This window comes from Cyclopterus lumpus, chromosome 4 (genome assembly GCF_009769545.1).
Source record: "Cyclopterus lumpus isolate fCycLum1 chromosome 4, fCycLum1.pri, whole genome shotgun sequence".
Lineage (NCBI taxonomy): Eukaryota > Metazoa > Chordata > Actinopteri > Perciformes > Cyclopteridae > Cyclopterus > Cyclopterus lumpus.
Genome location: NC_046969.1, coordinates 7396936 through 7416409, shown reverse-complemented (window position 1 = coordinate 7416409; position 19474 = coordinate 7396936). Strand labels below are relative to the sequence as shown.

General features: G+C 43.5%; 1 protein-coding gene across 1 annotated transcript in view; it reads right to left on the bottom strand.

Annotated features, from left to right (window-relative positions):
* The window catches only part of LOC117729878 (adenylate cyclase type 1-like), a 36931-nt gene extending 17750 nt beyond the window's left edge, over positions 1-19181 (bottom strand). Inside the window, exons 1-8 of the mRNA XM_034531260.1 lie at positions 18567-19181; positions 17189-17338; positions 14598-14716; positions 11387-11498; positions 6259-6386; positions 3989-4147; positions 2450-2591; positions 1215-1370 (exon numbers count right to left, since the gene is read on the bottom strand). Of these exons, the coding sequence (XP_034387151.1) occupies positions 1215-1370; positions 2450-2591; positions 3989-4147; positions 6259-6386; positions 11387-11498; positions 14598-14716; positions 17189-17338; positions 18567-19181 (1581 nt within the window). The remainder of the gene's footprint in view (positions 1-1214; positions 1371-2449; positions 2592-3988; positions 4148-6258; positions 6387-11386; positions 11499-14597; positions 14717-17188; positions 17339-18566) is intronic.
* Positions 19182-19474: the final 293 nt, after the last annotated feature.

The window sequence follows — 19474 nt, the reverse complement described above, 5'->3', positions numbered from 1 at the left end:
TTTCATTATCTTTGAAACGGAACAGAATAAAGTAGATTGCCGCACTCGCGTCAAGAAAACAACAACGTTGAAACATCCAGAAACCAGCTGATTTGTACTAAAAAAAACACAATAAATAATTGCATCGCTTTGGTTGAATTTTTTGGTTCACTTTAGGTACACTAACACAATGAAAAGTGCAGAATGCATAGCATGAACATGCAGCATTTGGAGGCTGTGCGCAATTAAGGGTTGAAGGATACTCATAATTTCTGGAATACGAAATAAAACCCCAAATACATTCACATTACCTGCGAGGGAATTAATGGACAAATGCACAACACCACACATATATTTGAAAGTGACATGGGCAAGATATAAATGCACAGCTGTATATATATATACAGCTGTGCATTTACATCTTGCCCTTGTCACTTTCAACAACTTCACCGTGATGAAAATATTATTTCGCCCAAATTCTTTTCACTCTCGTAAAATCCATTATAAAATTCCACTGTGTCACAATGCTAGGATTGTGGCTACTCGGATAATCATGTTACAATGTGGCTAATGCTATTAGAGGAGATGATACCAGGCTGTGGGTGATTACCAGCAGTCAGTGCTAATGCATGGCCAAGCTCACACAGTTGGGCGGATTATTGCTAGCAGGCTATTTCTGACAGGCGGACCTGCGAGTCCACGTAGCCAATCACAACCACCAAAACCACCAAACACCGACAGGCCGAGGAACAAACCAGCAGCACTGTGACTGACTCGATGCAATCAAATATTCCCACAAAGTTAATGAGAAACATGTGAACAAGCTCAAATCAATGCTTATATTCACACACACATATCAGTTCCACGTGTACACACACACACACACACACACACACACACACAGACAGTTTAAAAGAAGTGACTTTACGTCGTAATACCTACTGCTCTGGTTTACTTTTCGACAAGTAGTTGTATTGCAGGCATACTGTAGGATTTATGATGATGCAAAATCTAGAAATCCAGATTACCGTCTGTGTGTGTGTGTGTGTGTGTGTGTGTAGCAGATTAGGAATCCTAGCAGGATCACGAATGGACATACAAACCCATTAAAAGGATTTCTCTTACGCCGTAACCCACGTGTATTTCCATCTATCCTGCACAGTAGTAGTACACACATGTATGCACATATTCAAATGATGACGTTCTATGAGATAGAGGCTCTTTCTGTTAAATACCTTGTCGTCATCGTCGCAGGTCATGACGTTGGAGAAGGGGATCTCGGCCTTGAACATCTTCCGACAGTGCATCAGCTGCACCAGCAGGTAGCACACCGTCTTGAACTTCATCCTCTTGGCTGGTTTGATGTCTGACAGAATAAGACCGGGGAAGATCTGAGGAGACGAAGATAATGAGATGAACAGGGAACAAAAAAAAGAACGACCTAGATATTGAGAGGTGCTCCTATATAATCTCCTCACATTCTATAAACAGTTCTTCATTCAAGGCCCAAAACTATAAGCAGGATGTGTTTTCCACATGTTTATATGTGCACTGTCTTTCGGAAAAACATTCAGATTTCACTTATAATATAAAAATGTGACTTCAAACAAAGATGATTTTTTGTGATCATTGATCTACAAAAACACAAAAAGATGTACTGCGTCAGCAACTTCTCTGACTTTTAACTGACAGATGATAAATCTTCAAATTCCATCCATCCTTCCATTTTCAATACCGCTTATCCTCATTAGGGTCGCGGGGCGCTGGAGCCTATCCCAGCTGACATAGGGCGAAGGCAGGGGACACCCTGGACAGGCCGCCAGTCCATCGAGGGCACATGTAGGGACATACAACCATTCACTCTCACATTCACACCTATGGGCAATCTAGAGATCAATTAACCTGCAGCATGTCTTTGGACTGTGGGAGGAAGCCGGAGAGCCCGGAGAGAACCCACGCTGCCACGGGGAGAACATGCAAACTCCACACAGAAGGACCGCTCCGACCGGGAATTGAACCCGCGGCCCTCTTGCTGTGAGGCGACAGTGCTAGCCACTACACCACCGTGCAGCCCCAAAAAAATCCTCAAATTGACCATCATAATGTGCTAAAATATAGATAGAATATACAAACACAAACTGTACAAGACATCAAATTAACTGATCTCAATTCTACATGTGTGTTTCTTTCCGCTAGTTTGCCTAATTTTTTTACAAACTTTAGATATAAAACTAGTCCAACTTCTCATTTTCAGCAAACCATAAAAGGAAATCCCTCGGCTCTCGTGCACATGCACGGTGAATGTGAGAGATAGTGATCCTTGCCATGTGTATGTCAGCTTAACGCTTGGTCCGTCCTCCCTCTCTGCATCAGAGGATTAACTGACATAACAGATGTATCACCTCTGGCGTAAGAGATGCAAAAGAAGAAGAAGAAGAAGAAGAAGAAGAAGAAGATGACAGCGGCGTACTTTGCGTCTGTGTGACGGCACGATGAAAAACGTCTCGATGTGATGTTTCTGGAGGAAGGCGTGTCTCTCGTGGCCGAAGCCCGGCTCCACCTCGTAGTCTCCGTTCAAGCACTCCAGGGTGGTCTTTGTGATGTGCACCTTGCTGAGAGCGCAAGCAGAGCAGAAGGACGCAGGCCAGTTAGTGAGAGAGGTTCGACGCTAAAGTCTCAAATCATTATCACCCTCATTATTTTCAGCGGCCTAATAGGCCCTCGGCCGGCTCAGAATTATTTACAGCAAAGACATTTTCATCCCAATGAGTCATTTAATCTGATTACGGGTCCTCGACTTCCCTTGAAACAAGACCAAAGTGAGCCAATGGGGTGACCTCATTCCACTGCTTTTTAAATGCAAATCAGCTAGTTATTGGACATGGGTTTTCTTGCATGAAAGTATTAATTTAATACTCGGGGTCTGTTTTATTTTAAACTGCTGTCCTTTAAAGAAAATTATATTTAAAAAAATCCTAATCCTAATAACCTTTTAAGACTGAATATGAGATAAGGTGACTATTTTTTCCTTACAAACCACATAAAAAGAGCAAAACCAACAGTTAATTAATCCTACTAACATGTATTGCATCTGTAGCCAAAGCCGAATGCAGCTTATGTTTTTGTGCCATTAAACTTCATCATTGTGCAAAAACTATTAGAAACCTGTGCCACTGCATTTAGGTAACATATTCCTCCTTGCATGGCAAGTGCTCTCTCTCGCTTATGATTATTAGCGTATTGCAGATATAATTCGGGCACAGCTGACAACAAGAATTTGATTCAATTTGGACAAAATCCACATAAATTCAGCCAAAACTCAAAGATATCTACTTTCCGATATCCTGTTGATTTGATTGATTGATTTAGTTTTGCAACACAATACATTCTGACTTCTATTTCTCATAATTAGGTGAAAAGTTCTCATAATTATCTGATGTCATAATTATGACATCCTTACCACATCTTTGATAACCATGTTTAACTCTTCATTTAAACGACAATGTCTGTAGCTGAAAACCAGCTCATAATTATATGATACAGATCTCATCACAATTAGATAGAGATCTAGTAATTATGATATCATAATAGAGATGCTATATCATAATACAGCTTCATAATTACAAGATAATATATCCAGTTTTTCTTCCTATGGTAAATGCAATGTGCGTCTGTAAAGGCTGTGGCAAAATGGACAATAGCTGTCAGGTGGCTCAATTCATTATTTTCTTTTGTCTTTTCAGTAGATTTGTTATATTTGTTGAATCAATAATAAAGTCAGGCTTATACTTCATGAAACTACATGTCCCCATCTCTACTGTGATTGGATGCATACATTATAAGTCTGTGCGCGTGTTTGTGTGCGTGTGTGTTTGTGTGTGTGTGCGCGTGCGTGCGTGTATGCGCGTGTTCATGCATGCATGCGTGTGCGTGTGCGCGCGTGTGTGTGTGTGTTAGCACTGTGACTGCTCAGAGTCCAGTTCCAGTGGGTGTAAGAGTCAGCACTGACCCCGGCAGCCCTCCAGCCTCCATCTCATTTGCCAGTGTGACATCGTTTGACCAGACGTCATACTGCCATTTCCTGAGGCCCAGAACACCACACAGCACCCGTCCAGTGTGCAGACCAACACGCATGTTCAGATCCACCTCTGTCGCCTCCACCACCGACCTGCACAGGGGGCCGAAGGGGTTAGAAATGTCGTCTCTAAAACTGAAACGAGGCCAAGAGAATTGAACTTGCGGCGTGGTTTATTCATCGCTCTCTCTTTGGTTGTTTGTCAGCATGATGTCGAAAACCTTTCCACATTTCCACGCTCTTGGTGGACGTTTAAGGCAATGGATTATAGAACAAGTATTAGTTTAAGGGTGCTGCTCTGATACCAGGTGTGCATCCAAGAATGTGTGAGAATCCAGGTCACCGCCAGACGGCGGGTCCTCTGCCTTGGACCAGACTGAAATATATCTCAACGACCGTAAGATGGATTTGATCAGAGTTAGCGACGTAGTATGAACGGTGAGCACAGGACTTTTGACCACTAGACCGGTGTTATTGTTAAGTCATTTAGATAAGTGGTTTTGTTCCCTAAACCTAAGGTTACATTGTTTTGCTGTGGTGCCGACACATCATTTTAACACATGCCACAACCTGTTAAGAGGTTTTGGTCGTTTCACTTATTTATGTTGGATCACGTCGTTTTTACTGCAAACCTAATGATCAGCCTCAATTGTCCTTAATAGTTCGTACTATTTAGAAAATGTTTGCATGCTTACACACTAAACTAAGATGGTAAACTAAATACCAGCATGTTAGTATTGTGCGAGTGAGCATGTCAGCATGCTGATGCTAACAGCCTCACAGCGTCATGGCGGTAATAACATTGTTGCTCTTTCTTAGAATATTCCGACACTGTTATCTGACGAGTTGTTTATTATTATTTTTTTTTGACACTGCGCTGGATCCAAATGTAGCGGGGGAACAAATTCTCAAACTTGTTTTAATGCCTAGGTGGAGATAAGCTCTCTAAGTAGTTTCTGATTTCCTTTTTCTTCTTCAAAAGGCCTTAAACTCTTTGAACTACTATGAGGAATAAACACTCCCCATTTTGAACAAAACAAATACCATTTGTGAAGTCCAGGTCGCAGATCTGGTGGCTTGTTGACTTATTATTATTATTATATAACTCTATAATGCATCCTCACCTGTCTTCTGAGATAAAGGACTCCTACAGCAGCAGCCATCCACTCAGACAGAGCAGCAGGGAAAGAACATGACAGGCGAGGACGCACACAAGGAAATGAGGTAAAGGCTCTGTGTGTGTGCGCTAGTCAACACGCGGCTGGGGGGGTTGGGGTAAGCATGTGTGTCCTTGTGATTGCAAATTTGTCACAAGTTGGATTTTGTCTCAGCTTGTAGAATATCTTAATATTAAGACTTACACGGATGTCTCCGATAGTGCGTTGTGTCCAAACAAACTGGAAACACAGTCAAACGTTGAAATTAGCTCCATCATTTACTTTGGGGACTTTAAGTAGACAGTATTTTAATGCCAGTACTTTGATGCTTTTACTTAAGCAAACATTTGAATGCAGGACCTTAACTTCTAGAGTGTTTCTACACTGTGCCGCACTACTACTTTTACTTCATGGTTCACCAGGTTCTCATATAGCATCAAACAGCTGTCTGCAATGTAAAGATAGAGTGGAGTCATATCTACCTGAGCAGAGAATGAAGTCCCTCTCCCTCTCAGTGTGTTGTAATCCAAGCTCCTCTATGTGCTGGGCCGGCTGCACGTGCCTTTTAGTGCATGTCATCTGGCCCCACTGGCTACCTCAAGGCCGCCGATCAACACTGCTCTCATTTATATGGCTCATAACAGTTTAGGAATGTTATCTCTGTCAACACTGTTAGAGCTTTTATTAGCTGAGAACCACCGACCACTAGCATGTTGAGAGCCGTGTGGAGGCAATAGAGTACATCCTCCAGCACTTCCTGAAAGGCTTTTAGTGTAAAACAGTAGCTTTACTGTGATCAAATTACAAGAGCTTCGAGATACTGTTGAATTTTCTCACATTCTGCGACCAACAGACAACCAAACGTAGTGGACTGAAAACACACATTTATTGGAGGTAACAGCAGCCAAATTAATTGTTTCAATCCATTGTGTCCATGCAGAAAATAAACATTGTGTGTTGACCCATACAGATGTGTGGGCGCCCAGATGAATTAGAGAAGACGTAGGTGTGTGTGTGCGTGTGTTTATGTCGGTGTGCGTGACTCACGCGATCGTGTCAATCATGTCCAGACCCATCTCCACACAGCAGTGGGCGTGGTCTGCCTTGGGTTGGGTCAGGCCAGACACACAGTAGTAACAGTCCCCCAGGATCTTTATTCGCCTGCAGTGATTCTCCTGCAGACGGACACAAAGGAAGAGACGGACAGGTGGTTATTTGAAACAACGTACTGGAGTCCGTCAGGTGGAACATGTTAGTTTAAATAAGGGAACTAAAGTGGTAGCCACTCTGGTTTTTAGCCACGCTAATGGCTCGGATATCAATGTGAGTCGGTCCGGTTGGTCCTTTACTTTGGTCCAGACTGAAATATCTCAACAACTAAGTCCATGCATGTCCCTCAAGCACCATCATATAATTCAAATGTATACCAACACTATGGTTTAAATATCATCAAATACCTGCAAAAAGATTGCTAATTAGCATGCTGACACACAAAACTAAGTGGTCGGACATAGTTCAAAATTATACCTGCATGACATGTTGCCCTTGACATTCTGAGCATGTCAGCAATAATTTAGCATTTAGCTTAAAGCAGCACTGTGCCACTAGCATAGCTGTAGACTCCTGAGTCTTGTTTTAAACAGGAGAACTCATAGTCCATCATAGATTGTAGGATCTAATTCTCTGGATTTGTACTTGGATCTGGATCTGGATTTTGATATAGTTTTAATCCCTCGCCACAAGTTACTTATTATGACAGGACCATTGCTATTTCAAACCCATGCTGCTGATAAAAAGCAGAACTTGATGACTCCAAATCATGATGTCGACCATTTTTACAAGTTGGTCACACTCGATGTTCGGAGATAGTGTACTTGTACTCCTGTGACATGAGATCTAACTGTACAGACTGTGCGTGGATGCATCTCTGCTCATGCAAATCAGACGTGTGTGCAACCATGTGTATGTTTGCAGTTGAGGCCAACTCTAATTGCTCTGACATGCTCTTGAAGTAGAATCCCGCCCACACATTCCCAGACAGATCAGCTATTTGTCACAGCGCACATTGTGCACAAACTCCGCAACGATGACAAGAACACTTGCACACACACACACACACACACACACTTTTAGGACACATGAACACCCAAACAAACATAGCTGTGGAAAAAGCCCAAACAGCAGCATGGTTACATGCAAACATACAGTACAGGTACTTTGGTTTTGTTTGCACACGCACAGGGTTTCCGTTTGGCGCTGTATCACTCACAGTCATCAGAAAATCGTAATGGTATACCCTACAAAGCTTAGCCTGCAGGCAAGCCTCTGATTGACAAACACACACACACACACACACACGTGCACACAAACAAATACAGAGAATTCATGACAACTGCTGGGTTAGAGGCGGAGATGAGAAGAGAGGAGACTGGGTGCTCTGGTTTTTTGCTCATGGGAGCAGAAAGATGCTGTCGTGGGAGGATATGAGGATTCAGAACGTGGATGATTATCCCAGCGCTAGGAATATAAATGTGTGCGTGTGTGTGTGCGTGTGTGTGTGTGTGTGTGTGTGTGTGCGTGTGTGTGTGTGTGTGTGTGTGTGTGTGTGTGTGAGACCAGAAATGAGAGAGAAATGATCAGCTGACAGGAAGCCTTGTCTGCAGGAGAACGTTATTTGTGTGCGTTTTTGGAGACATATTTTGGATTTTTGATCGTTGACGTTTTGTCTAATTGGGGGCAAAATCTGTGTGAAAATCTGTGGCATCAATTTGGCTTGATTCATGTCATCATGGTACGGTGAAGGTGAGGGTTAAGTTAGGTGTATGCCTGTTGTGGTTGATTTAGGCTGAGCCTCCTGGGAATAAATGTGTTGTGTAGCATTCAGCAGTCAGACGGGTTCAGTAGCTGTGACAGAGCCGGTTGGAAAGTGAATTTCTCCCTCGCTAACACGACAGGGTATAAATCTCAATTAGGATGCAGCTATACTCACACACACACACACACACACAATATATATCCTCATCAAAGGAGTTCCATATAATGGCTTTCTGAGTGCTGGCACATTGATAGCAAGCCACATATCACCTTGTATCTTGCTCCCCCCCCTCCCCACACACACACACCCTCCCCCCACTTTCTGTCCCTTTCAACCCGTGTTAAGCCATTACTGATTGCTGAGATGCAAGAGGGATAATCCTACTGATCATGTGACTTTTGTGTATGTGTGTCGGAGGTAGAAGTCCCTGGTAGAAGATAGACAAGTTTTTTCCGAATGCGGTGATCGATTATTGCCCTTTCTGGTCAATCATCATCACATTCGCACTAAATGCTCAGCACTAAACGCTCAGCACTAAACGTTTAGCACTTCCGATCCTGATGAGATCTATCGGATGATAAACACATAATCATTTAAAAAGCTAAACTCTCTCGTTTTAGTTGACCCACTCTCTGCTACGTTACTGCAGTGATGACGCGGTGAGGCTAAGTTTGGGCTGCCTTGATAACCGCAGACGCTAGGTAGCAGCGAAATGCTTGAATCTTGTTGACAGGATTTTACAATAAATATACGCTATATACACTGTACCCTAAATGTGTTGTGTTTAAATGTAACCTTGTGAATTTATTGAAACACTGTCATGCTGACAACTGTTAAAAGGTGTTTTAAAGTTACTTAACATTGTATATTTATTTTTTATAAATTGTTAGAATTTAAATACAAATCTAAAACAACAAATAACTCAAACTCCAAATCTGTTGTAGAAAACGAAAGCAAGGAAAACACAGTCGGTCTATTTTTGCATTAAAGTGATAACAATTTCTGTCGTGTCAGTACTGTTTTGGCCATTAGGGGGCAGTAGAACTCCCAGCTAGGGGAAAAACACACCTCTCTGACATACAATTGCTTTAAAAAAGTTGTTGTGGTAAATATGCTAGGAAACTATTACTGTACCATTTAACACATTTCTAAATGTATTCATTTGGAAAGATTAATTAATCTACTTTTGGCAACAAGGGGGGGGAAAAAAAACATTAAAACAAACTCACAGATAACATCCAAATCTATTATCCCACTGGTGGTGTGTTTCTCCATCTACCAGATGAACATAGTCCAATTATTCATGATGCTTTTAGCTCTGGTTTGGTCTCCACCCACTTCTGATAAAACATCTCACTCTTGAGCTGCTAAATGTTCCACTTTATTCACCAGCTACTTCGTCTGTTTGCTGTTGGGCAGGCAGTCAACAAGAGCTTGTTGACTGTTGATGCTGCGAACAAGGTGGCAGAGAGCATATATGTGGAGTAAAATCAAAATGTCAGGCTAAACGATGCTAAAAATGCTCTACATGTATCTGCAGTGTTGAAAATAGTTCTCAGACTCTCCCTTTCCAGCGTGTCAGAGAACTTTGGTGGCCTTCAGGAAGGGAAAGGTATTAGGATTTTAATACAACAAAATCATTATTAAAAAGAAATCAGAGCAGAATAAAGAGTTATTTTAAATTTAGATATTGCTAAATAATGTTTTGTTTAGCATGTTCACAGATATATTGATTAAGTATTGGCTTTTTTTTAACGCAACTATTTGATTGCAGGTACAGTAGCAAGCCGAGTGGCCGTCAACTTGAGTAATCTTTACTTCACCTGGTTCTCTCCAAGCGAACGAAAACATTACATTACATTACGGTTCTTAGTCTCGGGTGATTACACAAATATAGTTATGAATATTATATTCAATATCTGCCAATAACCCCCCCCCCCCCCTAAGTATACACACTTCCCTTCAAATCAAGAACTACTTTTTCTAGGGCTTTCAACCATATGTCACAACCTTCATACGTGGAGTTTGCTCAGAAAAATATCTGGGAGATCATCTTTTAACATTTGCCAACATGTTATGATCACGTGTACACACTTGACTGTCGGTCACGCGATGAGTAAAGCTGAGCCAACATTATCAGCTGATGAAGACCGTGAGAAATGGAAGAATGTGTGTGTGTGTGCAGTATTAATGTTACAGTAGATTACCTATCACCTAATCTTCTTACCCGGAAAACAACGCTACACAGGCTTAGTGACAGAAAGTGCATTGTGTGTGCTTCCATACACATTCTCTGTCTTTATCAAGTGTAGTACTCCTAATAGTGCTCTCTCTCTCTCTCTCTCTCTCTCTCTCTCTCTGACACACACACACACACACACACACACAACACTCTTCCTTAGTCCTTATCTCCCATCTGTCTAAAAATTGGTTCACTCATCTCTCCCGCTCTCCCAGTTCCTACTCCTTCTTGACCTTCATCTCCTCCTCCTCCTCATCATCATCATCATTCTACCTGTCCAGCTTTAATTTCACTATTGAACCAATACTGTATATGCCTTTGCATAATAAATAAGCTCCAAGACTAACTAATACATTTCATTTTCTTGCAGGCTTTTCGTGACACAGAGAAACAACAGGCTGACCAACTGTTTGGTGTCACTTGCTGCCAGCCTGCCTCCTCCCTGTGATGGCTCAATGACATCATTTCATAGCAGAAGGTATGATTTCAATTGAGTGAAGTCTGCCGAATGTGTAAAAAGGCAATCATTTTCTAATTGTTCGCCGTATAAACTTAACATATCATGGTCATTTTCAGGTTCATGCTTGTAGTTTTGGTTTCCACCAGAACATGTTTGGATGTTTAAGAAAAACAAAACATTGTTTTTCTCATACTGTCTGTCTGAATATATCTGTATTCAACCTCTGTCTGATAAGCTCCACGGTAACGCCTGTCACCTTACGCCCCCCCCCCCCCCCCCCCCCCCCCCCCCTCCTGTAAAAGCCCAGTCTGCTCTGATTGGCTATCCATAAAAATGGTCTTTTTGCAAAGGTGTCGGATTCATCCTAACGAACCTGCATGCAACATAGGAAGCAGAGCCCAATCTAAAAGGCTTATTTTATCATGTTTTCTGATCTGTGTAGCCCACACAATGTCTTATTAAGCACTAATGCTAGTTGTTTCATTATATGTCCCCTTTAAACTTGACCGTGTTGTGATGACCACCTGTACATGGGTATAAATGAGGATCATTTATAGGAGATCCATCAATTGTTCCTGAGGATCATTCATTCGTTGCATCAATTTCCTTATGATCAACTGAGGGGTAGGGAAGGAGTAGGGTAAGGAAGAGCACTTACTGTAGCCAGCTCATCAAACTTCCCAAAGAGTTCGTTGAGCAGTTTGACCAGTTCCTGAGCCGTACACTGAGAAGCCAAGCTGGTGAAACCCACAATGTCTGCAAACAGGATGCTGTCAGGAGAGAGAAAGACGAATTATAGTCTGATGTGAAGAGCTCTACTTGTCCTGAAGCTGATTTCCTTGTGTTCTCCAGGAAGGAAACACTTTGCAATTCTCAGAACACTCAGCAAACACATCCTACAGAAGCAGAGAGGGAATATTGACGACACAAACAAGTATTTAAAATACCCACAGATCACACCGCAGCAGAGAAATTGGATAATAGCGCTCAAACGTGAAGTAAGAACACCGTAATCTAATCCCTGATAAGTAAAAGCATCTTTTAGGTCAACCACGAAATCAGTTACAGAGCTAAAACGCCTGCTGCTGGCTAGCTGCTGTAATGGGGATGAAGAAGGTTTTGAAAGCTACTTAGCCTCTCATTCATTTGCTGAGAGGCCAGATGGCAACGAAGTGTTATGGATCTTATTGACTCTCAGTCCAAAATAATAGCACTGCCTCCAGTGGAGCGAAGGCATCGGAGCTAGAGCTGTGTGGAGAGCATGATGAACAAATATGTCACACTGTGGCTATGGATATGAGATCAAAACAACACTTTTTGAATGTCTTATTCGGATACCTTCCCTAGAAAATTGTTAATTTGATTTAGCAAAAAAGAGGTTGATCTAGAAAATATATTATTAAATATATATATATATTGTAAATATTGATACAGCTTAATAATGTTTTAACAATAGTGTATCAGTTCGTCTGCGACATTCAATACATTAAAACAAAATCCGGTTTTAGACAGATATAAATACCCTTTTAATTGGACAGTAAGCCCTCAAGCACCTTCTGCTTTATGGTCTATTTGACTCTAAACTGGACCGTAATTTACACAATGAACATCATGCTGTATTGAATAAGACTTGAAACTAGCGATTGAGACCATAAACCTGTGTTTACAATGTTTAATGAGGTAATAAATCAAGTGAGAAGTAGGGCCCTTTTCTCATAAACTTCCATACAATCAGACTACTTTTTGCAACCGGAAGAGTCGCCCCCTACAGGTCAGAAGAGCGAATGCAAGTTTTAAGACACGTCAACCTTGGATTAACGTGGCAGAACCGGAGATTGTCGCTGGGGAATGCCTCAACCACAATTTGAATGTTATACCGACATTTATGTCCTTCAAAGGATCAAGTGTAATCACTTCGGCGACCCATTAACTATTCATCTAATGCCATCATCAGGTCAAAATATGAATTTGTCCAGTACATTAGTTTAGGACAAAATACTTGCAATGGCAAACAAATAGTATTCATCAGCACTTCAGTAACTGTACCTTTAGTGCCAGTTAGCAGATGTTAGCATGCTAACATATATGCTTGTGTCTCCCTAAATGTTGTCCAAACCCTAGCAACCGTACGTGACATTTGTCTCAATAACTAAGTCTAAAAATGGAAAAGAATTACTTTAAATTGTGAACCACAAAATGTAGCTGACCAGACCTTCAACGCCAGCTTTCAGTACTTTTGATACTCATCGTGAAGGGGAAACATTTCTGGTCGGCACCCAATACTTTCTGAGATTCAGCTCTAGTAGCATACAGAGGGCCCTTCCTCTGGATTGTGAATGAGTTGCTATGCTCTTTTTGGCAGGGCAGTGTAGTTGCTCAGGAGCCTGATGTATGCAAAGCTGGGATCAAGACAGATGCTCGACAGAAGAGCTCTGTTGTGTGCTTTGTCTTTGAATGGCGCTGTTCTGCAGGTTGTGCTGGTGGCTGAGGAAGAGAAGGCGAGAGGAGGGCCGGGTAGGAGGGGGGGGGGGGGGAGCAGAGCAGAGCGGTGGCACAGCTAAATAGGTATATGGGATCAAACGTTCCTCGGGGGGGCCACATCAAAGAGGGGGCCAGATCAGGGAGATGTCATACCCCTGCTCAACAAACTAATGGTGATCGGCTACATGTGTGTCTGTGTGATGCTCGGCCCTGTGCCAGTTCGGCGGCGAGGCGGCTGAGCGAGCGCCGATGTTCCCGAGCTGTGTGGGAGCCGAGCGGATAGACAGGCAGAGAGAGGCGGAGAGTGGAGAGAGGACTGTCTCTTGACAGGAGTGCTGTTGACATGCTACGTGGCCCTCCACTCCCACACTCAGCAGCACTGATGCAGCTCTCCAATTCTCTTTCCCGGCCCCGTTGGAACCTAATGAGCTCAAAGTCGGGCAAAGGTTCTCACGCTCTGTAAAATTTTCCTCATTACAAGTGCAATAGACGTGGCTGCTGAAAAGGCTGATGGAATTTCAAAAATGACTCTCTCAATTGTTTTCTTATGTTTTTAAAAGATGCCCATCACTAGTTCTCATAACCAAAGAGTATTTAGTCGTCAAAAAACCCCAAAGAGATTCAACTTACTGGACAGTGATATACTGTATAACTAGACCCTGTGAATGTTTTCATCAAGTCGTCAATTAGTTTATGATCATTCAATTAATTGTTTAGTCTTCAAGATGTCAGAAAATAGTGAAAAATGCTCATCAAAGTTTTTCCAGAGCCAAAAGTAACATCTTCAGATGGAATGTTTGGTCTGATCAACAGTACACAACCTTCTTTCAACAATGGTGTTTATAAAAAAAAACGCAGAGAAGCAGTAAGACATTGCATTTGAGGTGCTAGAAACAGAAAGTGTGTTCTATAGTTGTGTCTACACGCTGACAACATCTGCCTGCTGCATCCCACAAATGTAGCCCCTTCAAAATGTGGTATTTAACTTTGGTTCAGCCACAAAGCTGCTCCTGCTCAATGTTACGAGCCTGTTTCATCAGTGCATTTTGGTGAAAATGGAAAACGTGGTGGTAAAATGTCCCCAGTCTCACAAAATAAAGAATAGTAATTTGCATCTCACAGATAATTAAACTGGTAGTAAGTGAACCTTGAGTTGATAAAATAGCTTTTAACACAAAATGGCTGGGGAGCTTTTTTCTAATCTGTCGGTGGTGGCAACAGTGCTCTGTCCCTTTTCTCTTTCTAGCCTCCACGTAGTTTGATTGCGTCTGCATAACTGACTAACTTTAATTGGTCTCCTCGGCGTCATGGCAGGTGACTTTTGGATCAAAACCCTGCGGCCCCTCCGCACACCTCTGCGGCCCACAGTTGTCATGACACCCTCGTACCTGACATTGTCATGGCGTTGGATGTAGATCTTGTGAAAGATCCGTTCAGGCGGCTTCAGGAAGTCCTCCTTCATCTCCATGGCAACATTCCTGGGAAGGAGGCTCATTAGCAGACGTTCCTGAGGAATGAGGGGAGGAGGGGGGCAAAACAGAAGAAGAGGCGGCGTGAGGATTTTTAACTGGGAGGACATAAGTGTATGTACTGGATGTTTGTATTGACGCAGGTGTAAGCAGTCAAATTGAGCTTATCCCCTTTACAACACTGGAAAAACTGAAATATAGTTTGAATGATTCGTCGATTGATTGATTAATTGATCAACAGAAAATGTATTTCTATTTGTATCAACTATTTTGATGATCTGTAACTAGATAGGGTTAAATATCACGCTCACGCATCAGGATGTTGTTGTTTTGTGTGTGAGTGAATCGTCTCAGTTGCAGCAGCAACTCTTGAAACTCTCGCGAAAGATGTCAAATGGTTGTGAATGCACAATGAATCATCAGGCGGCTGAATAGCTGTCGAGAGGCAGGTTTTAAAAAGCAGCCGGGGCTCTCCTGTGTCTCCTTCCAGCACCGCTTCACAATATACATCCATTCACACAGCTGACCCGTGAATGAAAAACTACACTAGAAACAGCCGTCGCACTTCCTGCTGGAGGTTGCGGATGAAAGTGGGTTTAATTCATATGTGCGTGTGTTTCTTTCACACACACAATCGTGTCAGGTGTAAAAGTCATGATAACCAAAGTGTGAAGGAGTGGTTGTTTTAATGAAATAAGTAATCTCTGCTTCATTAATCTCTTCCGTTCCTCCTCCCTAAATGTGTTATAATTCCCATTTCTCTGATCTGCCCTCGGCTTAATTCCCTGTGTGCTCTGTGTGTCTCTCCACTCAGTGGTTTATTAATGAACCGCCGGCTCACGTTCTCTCACTTTTCCCTGCCCTCCAGATCCATTCAAGGGGAGTTCCCACCAAAACTCTACATCTTTGAAATGAACCCTGAGCTGAAGGAATCCAACGAGCTTGCACACAGTGGGAAATAAATGCTTCGTCGGGAAGTTGTGGAGACCTCCTTCTGTTTCATGGATTGGAGTTCTATTCATACATTGTGATATTCATGTAATGTGTTTATGTAACTCTGTAATGCTGTTCATTCTGTACACATGACATCTATTGTGTCTGTCCATCCGGGGAGAGGGATCCTCCTCTGTTGCTCTCCTGAAGGTTTCTTCCCTTTTTTCCCTGTGAAAGGGTATTTTTTGGGGAGTTTTTCCTGATCCGATGTGAGGTCCTGGGACAGGGATGTCGTATGTGTACAGATTGTAAAGCCCTCTGAGGCAAATTTGTAATTTGTGATATTGGGCTATACAAAATAAACTGAATTGATTTGAATTGAATGATAACACAACAACTACTCCCAACCGAAGTCACTTCCTGACAACTGAGCAAAACAAAGACTGTGAGATGTTATTGAAAGTTCTGAAAAAAGCCATTGGACCTTCAGTTCAGATATTTTTAACAAAGGAGTTATGTTTAGTTTGTCTTGACTTTTTGGCCATCTATATAAAGTAACTACTAACATAACTCCTAGGTGGACCTTGAGATGGGACTATTGTTGTGGCCAAGAATGAACTTTAATGCTTACATTTTAAGAGAACATGCATGAGAAGTCCTCAAAGTAAAGACGTGTAATAAAATCCCTTTTTCATTTGGAACGGTGGTTGTGCTGCTCCTGAACGCTTCTCGTAAAGAAGAAACGACGCATCTCCTCTGCGCTCTGATCTTACTCATTGAACTGAGAAGTCAATTTACCACCCAAACGCACAGCACGCAGCCTCCGCATGTTGAAGAATCAATACCGCGTATGGATCCGACTCAAGCCCGAGTAAACAGCCGAGTGATAACCAGAGAACTGTTTGATTAGTGAAATTCAAATCCGAGCCGCTTGTTGGTGGGCACGTAAGCAGCAGCCTGGTTGATGGCTGTTGATAGATCCCAATCAGGGGTCTGTGTGTGTTCCACTCACCCAGATAAACTGTGACCTTTACTGGAGTAGGGGGTGTGGGTCAAGGGGGGCAAGAAAGCAATCTGCTTATGTGATTACCTGTCAGAAGGGAGCCTGTTACTGCTGCATAAAAACACAGCGTATCATCATCTAATCTACAAAGCACAGCTGAGTGTGCGCCTGCGCTCACCGGTGTTGTGTACAACGCAGGTGAGATGTGTAGGCATATTACACGCATCGGATAATTAATTGAACTGCTGTAGGTTGGTTTCGTGGCGGGTGGGGAGGGTGCGGCTCATAACAAAGTGTTTCTGTGTAAAGTTGCCTGATTGTTCTTTTGTGACTGTGAGTCGCTCCACGTAGGTGGAACGTGTGGCGCTGGTGCATGTGCCACAGTAATTGTTCCTTCCTTAAATAGCCGCTGTCATAGTTACTGCCTGTGGGCAGGTTGTAAGAATACATTGGCACCTGCAAACCTTAAACAAATTAAAAAGATAATTCTAATCTTATGAACATAATGCGCTGAAGGCGAGGTTAAATGTCTTACTGTCTATCTGTGCATGTTTCTGTGTGTGTGCTAATGCACCTGCTTCTCATTCTCATCCTCCAGTCTCAGCCTCTCCTCGATGCAGTCGCGGGCTTGCAGGAAGACTTTCCTCTGGGTGCGCTCGGTGAGAATCCTCACAAACACCCCCGACAAGTTGACGCTGGTGAACAGCACCGCGTTGGCCACCAGCTGCACACAAACAAGAACAGACACGTCAAACGAAGCTGGCAGCATCTACATACTGTGTGTGGGCCGGAGGGAACACACGTGTCCATATGTGCATTTCTGTGTGCAATCATACATCCTAGCTGGATTACACTTCACAATCCTTGATTAATCCATAGGATGGAGTACACGCTGAACCTCCCGGTCAGCACATTGATTACAACATGAATCACACTGTGGGTGGGACTTAAAGAAACAAAAAGCCATACAGTGGAAATGGCTGGCAGAGAAAGCACATTATTGATTGATGATTTGAAACTATTGGTCGTGCCAAACATTCAATTTTGAGGATGAACTCTGTAACCATTGGGTTGCGTTGATTCCTAAAAGGTCAAGGGTGAAAGGTCACATGCTCAGCCATCACAGTAAGATGGATGACAGGACACACCACCTCATTAAATTGAATAGGACCTCGCTCCACTTCACACTAGAGCAAAACCAACACTTCCAGCACAGTCCATCGCAGCCAAAGGATCTGGATGTATGCAAAAGGGACTTCACATACTTTTTTTTCTAATTTTACTTGTGGATTTCTGGATTATTTTACATTTTAAGACGCCGAAATGTCAAACAAAGCAATTTGAGAAGGAATAATTAGTAATCGGCGGAACTGGTCACTCACTATCCAATGCAATCTGTAACCTGAGGAGGGGAAGCAAGTAGACATAGCGGTTACACGCCAAGACGGTTGGGAACTACTGTTTTATAGGACCAGGAATATCAAGATAACATAACTCGGAATGTAACATATTTGTCACAAAAAAATAATTATACAAAAATGATTACTTCAACCTACAATATGGGGCACGAGGAGCAGTCAAGAATAAGCACTAACTGGATGTGTGCAATGGCTCTGCAGGATCCTGTTTCAGCACCGGCAGCTGGACAGCTCCTCGTCTGCTCCATTACGGAGGTGCGTTTAAAGTGAAACTGTCTGCTCGCTTCCAATGTTCCACCTACAGTCTCCTGCAGCTGATATTGATCACTGGGGGAGTTTTTTTTGTTAACCTTTTCTTCTCAAGGGAAAGTCGGATGCGCCGAGCTTGGCGCTTCCCACTAACTGTCTTCCGGAGAAGTTGCTCAAGGGCACTTAGGCTTTAGTGTTTGAGTGAACTGTTGACTATGAAGCACAAGTCAAGCAAAGTTGACTGAGTGACTTCCGAGCTGACCAGGATGCACGGTGCACACTTACCGGTCTCCACAGCTTCTGTTTCCTTCCCGTGAACGACGTCGCTATGACAATGAAGTGAGATGTAGCCAGCATCAGCCCGAACAAAACGGCCAACAGCGTCCGCACCGGCAGCAGCACGTAAGCCACGAGGGTGACCAGCATGAGCTGCCACACGCCTTGCTCAGGGGCTGCGGCGCTCAGCAGCTCCGACGTGCCGAGCGCCAGCGGGAACGGGCAGCAGAGGAGCGCAAAGGTGAAGCTGAACAGCAGGGCCAGCTTCGCTATTTGCTGCAGCTGCGTCACCTGTAGGTATTTGACGTTGGTGACGATGAACAGCGACAGGAACACCACGCAGTGCACCGGGTAGGAGCCCTTGGACAAGGTGAGATGCGAACTGGACAGCAGCTCCACCAGGGATAGCGACGACGTGGCCACGATGAGCACCGCCAGCGCTTTGAGGGTGGCGGTCTGCTCAAGCTTCAGGTTGTAGTTCTGGAAGAGAGCCTCCAGCTCCTGGCTGTTGAACTCGTCCTCGCAGGTTAGGGCGCCCAGGGGTGCACCGGCCGGGCAGTGACCCTTCCTCCGCCGGGTCTTGACTCTTTCGAATGGCTTCTCCTCCATGTTCCGGCCATTCATGAAGCGGGGATGGCGCACGAACCCTCAACTTTTCGGTCCCTGTCCTCCGGTCGTTAATCGAACCGGCACCCTCTCCCAGTTCATGCGTCCTGGATGTCCGAGGGTCGGGCACGGTGTCAGAAGGGAGAGGGTGGCAGCGGAGGGAACAGTGCACCGCGCGCGCCCTATCCACAGGTTGACGATTGTTGGTGCGTCGTCAGAAAAGTAGCCCGACCAATGTGCAGCACGCCTCTCTCTCTCTCTCTCTCTCTCTCTCTCTCTCTCTCTCTCTCTCTCTCTCTCTCTCTCTCTCT